The sequence below is a fragment of the Sinocyclocheilus rhinocerous genome, unplaced genomic scaffold, assembly GCF_001515625.1.
Source record: "Sinocyclocheilus rhinocerous isolate Xijiao unplaced genomic scaffold, SAMN03320098_v1.1 scaffold35, whole genome shotgun sequence".
NCBI classification, from domain to species: domain Eukaryota; kingdom Metazoa; phylum Chordata; class Actinopteri; order Cypriniformes; family Cyprinidae; genus Sinocyclocheilus; species Sinocyclocheilus rhinocerous.
The window spans coordinates 800,889-807,278 of record NW_015661991.1 but is presented as its reverse complement, the minus strand read 5'-3'; the positions used below and the strand labels follow the sequence as shown (position 1 = coordinate 807,278).

The window sequence follows — 6,390 nt, the reverse complement described above, 5'->3', positions numbered from 1 at the left end:
GTTTCTTCATTGGAACAGATTCGGAAAAATGTAGCATTACATCACTTGCTCACCAATGGATGCCCTGCAGTGAATGGGTGCCGTCAGAATCAGAATCCAAACAGCTAATAAAAACATCACAATAATGCACACCACTCCAGTCTATCAATTAAATGTATTGTGAAGCATGTTTGTAAGAAACAAATCCATCATTAAGGCGTTAAGGTGTTTCCAGCTAAAATACGAGTCCTCTCTCCATAATATTGCTTTCTCCAGTGAAAAAGTCAGCCATTTTTGCATTGGTCAGTATTTTGGCCAGAAGTGATTGTTTAAAGTTCACACCTTAATGACAGATTTGTTTCTAACCAACAGCAGCTTTTCACTTCATACGATGTTAACTGATGGACTGGAGTGGTGTGGATTATTGTGATGTTTTTATCAGCTGTTTGGACTCTCATTCTGACGGCACCCATTCACTGCAGAGGATCCATTGGTGAGCAAGGGATGTAATGCTACATTTCTCCAAATCTGTTCTAATGAAGAAGTAAACTCCTCTACATCTTGGAGGGTAAGTTATAAGCAAATTTTCATTTTTTTGGTGAACTATTCTTTTAATGTAAAGAAACGACTCAAAAAAGGAAGAACAATGATGAGCGCAAGCCATGATCAATTACTATCAGACTGGTTGTTTTTATATATATTCTCTATAAAGCCAGCTAATTACTAATTTAAGAGGAGATGAAAGAAAGCATACCTTCACATATACGCACAACTAATACAACTTGAGAACACAACCACAATTTTCATTTCTGAGGTATATGTAAGCAGAAAAGATTTTAATCATTCAATATATTTGACATTAAAGTGTGAAATACAAAAAGAAAAACAAACATTGACAAGCCTTCTGGTCCTCAGTGCAGATATGCGACAAAAGGCACTAAGAATTATTTTATTTATTTATTTATTTATTTTTTGTTGTTGTTGTTGGTTACTAGTTTGATGATACTTGGCTTTGACCTTAACATCAGAACATTTACTGGTGATTTACTGAGACAGTTCATCCAAAACAAAAGCATCCGTGTCATTGTTTACTCACCCCCTGGGCCACTGTATGGAAAAGAGCAGCATGAACAATCTGCGAAATATCTCCATTTCTGTTCCATAGAAGTAAGAAAGTCATGCGGGTCTGGAATGACATGAGGGTGAGTAAATGATGACAGAATTTCAATTTTGAGGTGAGTTCTTTCTTTAAGGAGCATGCATAATACTGTAGGGGTATATTACATATAGTAGCTGATCATGACAACTCATTTAAATGTCTTTCTAAAGGCTTAAATAATGTGATCGGAGATGTACCAAGAGTAACGTAGATGCTCGGAGCAGAAAAACAGTGCCACACTAAAAATGTGCGACCCAAACAATCACCTACATGACAACAAGAAGCTCCAGCCAAATTCTGCCTTTACCTTTCTTTGCCAGTTTCAGTCATAAACACACAGTCTCACACTCTCACTCACCTCCAGAACTGTCAGGAAACATTTCACACACACAAATGCATCAGAAGCACTGCAACGGTGTCCAAAATTAACCTGCCACACCTGCACAATGAATTGAGATCATTTATAGTATTATTTCGATTGAATAAAAATGCTTTTGTAAAAATCCAGTTTTGTCCTTATGGATAAAATGGTTTTATGTAGGCATTATTTACTCACCCTCATGTCATTCCAAACCTGTATGACATCTGAAGACTTAAAGTCACTTATATCCTACTGTTAGACCTACACCATGTATTAAATTGCAGTTCCTTATAATGTTTCCAGCCACTGCTGCGTTTAATTTACTTGCCAAAACCAATTTTGACTTCCATTTGTCTCTTGGCAAGCATTAATTTTGGACGTTGACTGCAGTCATCTGTCAATCCACTGACTGACGGAGCCAAATAAAACATCCGAAAGGCTGCAAAAGGCGTTCATGAAAAGGCAATCCTACAGTAACGTTTTGGTCTAAAACACTGCAACAATTCAACACCGCACTAAGAATGGCACTTCAGTCGAACATTTAACAACACACTTAGTGTTTTGGAGTATTTTTGACTGCATTGTCCAAAACTGGCAAAGATACACACAAACAACAGACCGAACAAGTCTCTGGATGAGTCTGGCTTCACTGAATGAAGGGCATTCGCTCTTTGTTGTCATTGTCTCCCTCTTGCTCCTCTTCTTCCTCACCTGCCTCACTGGTCTCTGTGCTGTCATTGGCCATCTGAAAGAGAAATCAGAGATCATTGTGTTTTCACACAGACTGACAGCTTCTCAGAATGATCTGAGGTGCAGGAAATCTCTCAGGCATGCATCTCCTCTAGCATTTCAGAGATCTCAACAATTGTGAGGACTGCTGATATCGGATTGAACTAAAAAAATTCAACACTCAAATACATCTCAAATTCTATACATATATTATAACTATAAGACATATAAATATCTCCTAAACACAGAAAAATAGAGAGAGAGAGAGAGAGAGAGACATAACTAACAACTACAGCAGCTATGTTCCAAACCGGTATGATGTCCGATCTTATATGGAACACAAAATAATATATTGAATAATAATAATAATAAAAATTATTTTGTATAGTGCCTTTAAGAGTTACATTCTTTACACAAAAGCAAACAATGTAAAACGATTCACTTTAAATATAACAAATGACAAATAGCAAAAATTACAAAACATAACAGATAATCAAGTAAAAGCAATACTGAAATAAAATGTAAATTTTATTATTATTATGTCCATAAAATTAAAGTAAATGCAGTCTAATGATGTTTAGGTTTATTATAGTTAAGTTAAACTAAATATAAAACCATAAAACAACATACAGAACTACCACATTTTGCTATAAGTTTGATTGCATCATATAATAATTGCTGTTAATAGTGTTCATCGTCTGTTTGATTACGTCTTTAATTGATTTTCCGTACATTTCTGCCATATGTACATTAACTGACAGTCACCACTGATAAGCTACCACTAAATATTGTAGAAACTTAATTTGCTGTAAAGTTGCTTTGCAACGATTTGTATCGTGAAAAGCGCTATACAAATAAACAAATTGAAATTGAATTGAATTGAATAAAAATATTTTTTAATGTATAAAGCCATTAAAATGAAAAATACAGTCTGATTTTGTTCATGGTTATTACAGTTACCTGTATCTTAAAGGGGTCATATGATGCGATTTCAAGTTTTCCTAATGAAAAGATATATATATAAAGGCATATTTAAAATAATAATAAAAATGACAAAAATATACACAAAAATTACTAAAACTTTATCTAAAATAAAAAAAGAAAAATATATAACTAAAAACTATAGTACACACACATATATTATGTAAACAAAAACTTTTATTTTGGATGCGATTAATCTTTTGACAGCACTACTAAAAACTAATTCAAACTGTTAATAAAAACTATAAATAAAATCTCAGTGATACTAAAATAACCTGATGTTGTTCAGACAATGTTCTTCAAAATATCTTCTTTAGTCTTCTACAGAAGGAAGAAAGTAAATGATGGGTAAATGATGACAGAATTTTCGTTTTTAGTTAAACTATCACTTGAGGGTCCTGAGCAATGAGCGACAGTTTAGACATTATCAGCTGATGCTTCAAACACCTTCCTCATTTGAGGAGAAACATCTAAGACACAGTAGATCAAGGCTTCTGAGCTAGAAGATCAACATCTACACAATCAAATCTTCTTCTGGGAAAGGAGAAAATGGAAAACAATTTGATCAGATTCTTCTTCTGTTGCTCCGAAAACACTAAAGGTAGATTTCATGAAAGCAAGCTGTTGTAGGCCACAATTTCCACAGAACGTCTCTTCGGAGAACAGCGTCACAAGGCGCAGTCTCCATGGAAACAGCTGAGGTGATGTCGCCCGACACTTGGATCACTGTCATAATACCATTTTTCTGTTCCTTCTTTAAGTAAACAGGTGTATTATTCAGATGTGCCTTTGTGCTTCATAAAAGATCACTTTTTTTCCCTCACAGTTTTGGATACACCGAATCTAAAAAATAATGATGTCAGAAAACTGAACAATGCAAGACATGAAAACAGAAAAATGAAAGGGCAGCACCAATGGTTGACATGATAATTATAATGTTCTGCACATAATGTTTTGCTCGCCTTAGAACACGGGTCTAAATTCAAAGGCAGGTTTTAGGATGACTCACTCACCAAAGGCGTGGGAGACTTTTCCACATCCAAAATCAGCTTCCCTATGTTTCCTCTGTCATGGATTCTCTGCATGGCTTCCTTCACCTACAGGTTAACAAGAGCAACAAATCACATACACACAAAAATCAAGAAGTGATGCATAAGCTCCATATTGCCTCATGTCATGTGTGTAGTGTCACAGACAATACTAAAGGGGGCAGCAGAGTCACAATCAGCAATCAGTACAACCAATGCACTCTATTAAACTTCACCAATGAATTCTGTCAGTATTTACGTAACTCATTCTAAATCCTCATTGTTGTTTCTAACCTGTATGATTTTATGTCTCCAGCGGAGCTCAAAAGGAACTTTCTATGAATAGGGACTATAGACCCTTCTTCCCCCAGTGTGCCGTTGCGATTACATCAGTGAGGTTCAAAATAAGACTTTCAGTAAATAATAACCTACATTTCTGTCTGTCCCTCACACACAGCTATTATATGACTTCTGAAGACTTATTGAAAAATAATAACAAATTTTGTGGATGATTTCTTGGGTGCTATTGCATCCGTTTGGAAAGTTTCAGTCCCATTTCAATTCAATTCTATGGGAAGGAATGGCCAGCCATCTACTTTTGTGCTCTAAGAAAGAAAACCATAAGAGTTTGGACCACCCTAAAGGCTGGAGTACACTAAATTCACAGTTTTTCTGCCTAATTTGTAGCCTGGATGAGTCAACGCTAACTGTTGAAAGTCAGAGCCAGTCTGCAGATTTTGGACTGTTGGAGTTGACAGATTTCACAGAAAATTGCATAGTCTGTGGAGATGGACACAGACTTTTAACTTCAGACTACGATTTCATCCAGTCGGCGTACATAAAACATGTTTGATATTTCAAAACACATACACGTTTAAGCAAAAAGATGCATGTTCCTATGTGAGTTTGTTATGTTCGGAAAGACTCTCAGAAAGAGTCTGGTAGTGTGTGATCCTCAGTCATTTACTGGATGATGCCTAGTTTTTCCTCTACAAAGTTGGAAAGCGTATGATGCCTATCCACCTTTTTTCCTACACACCTGATGCTTTATGAATTATAGGTGTCAAGCTTCACTCTATTAATGCAATAATAAGCATTTTCAAGAACTGGGTACAATGGGGTGATATTATTCTACTCACCCTTCAGCCATCAATCATTAAAATGAAATTTAAAAGTGCAAAAGCATTAACAAATGACTTACCATGAATTATCCCAAAAGCTCAATTATTTCCGCAGAAATAATACAGACATATTAAATATTACTGCAGCACTATGTCTATATTATGTAGCATACGTTGACTTAATCAAAAATGTTCATTAACATTAACATTGAGTGATAATATTTCAGACTGTGATATTTCAAAGTGATTTCCGTCATTTTGACAGATAACAAATACTGGATGTACCTGCTTTAGAAACATTTCAGTAAACGATGCTAATAGGGATTAGTAGTGAAAAGGGGAGACAATTACATTTTAAAGCATCCATGTGAAAACAAGCCTGGAAAAAGACATGAAGAGTTTGGGAGGAGAGATTCTTAATACATTCCAGTGAGTTATTCATGGTTTATATCGTAAATTAAATTGGGAGAGAAGACCACAAACACAGAGTATATATGTTTTCTTTTTTCATACTGTTACAGAAGAATACAAAGGAAAAATTCAAATAATAAGGAGGAAAAGAATGCAGCGAATTGAAAAGAGCTCTTGCCATATACTCTTGTTATTCCATGTCAATACCGAATGTTATGTTATCTGACAACAGCACATGAAGGAGCTCATTTATTCAAACAGACAGATAAGGATTGTTTGTAGTGCAACATGATTTGAAGTGATTTGTTTCAGTCTTTTTGAGTGGAACCCATACCGGAAGTGCCACCCCATTAGAAAAAAAGGTGGATAGTGTTTAAATTCCAATTAGAAAAGTTGTGTAGTGCATTCCAGCCTTTATCCACACATTTCACAAACTAGAATTTAAAAAAGCAGTGAGATTTTATAGTTAATTGCCAAATGTCAAGATGAAGATGCGGCTACAAAAACAAAGAAAATGAGCTACTATCATATGGAGCTTATAATATGACAAAACTAATTGAATTTGTATTGTGTAAATTTGAATTATTGACAAGTGTCATTTAACAAAACTGAATATTATGT

At 35.0% G+C, this 6,390-nt stretch overlaps 1 protein-coding gene across 1 annotated transcript in view; it reads right to left on the bottom strand.

Moving 5' to 3' along the window:
- Positions 1-856: 856 nt before the first annotated feature.
- The window catches only part of LOC107727106 (synaptic vesicle membrane protein VAT-1 homolog-like), a 47,017-nt gene continuing 41,483 nt past the window's right edge, over positions 857-6,390 (bottom strand). Inside the window, exons 8-9 of the mRNA XM_016536886.1 lie at positions 4,223-4,306; positions 857-2,244 (exon numbers count right to left, since the gene is read on the bottom strand). Coding sequence (XP_016392372.1) covers positions 2,146-2,244; positions 4,223-4,306 — 183 coding nt within the window. The 3' untranslated portion in view covers positions 857-2,145. The remainder of the gene's footprint in view (positions 2,245-4,222; positions 4,307-6,390) is intronic.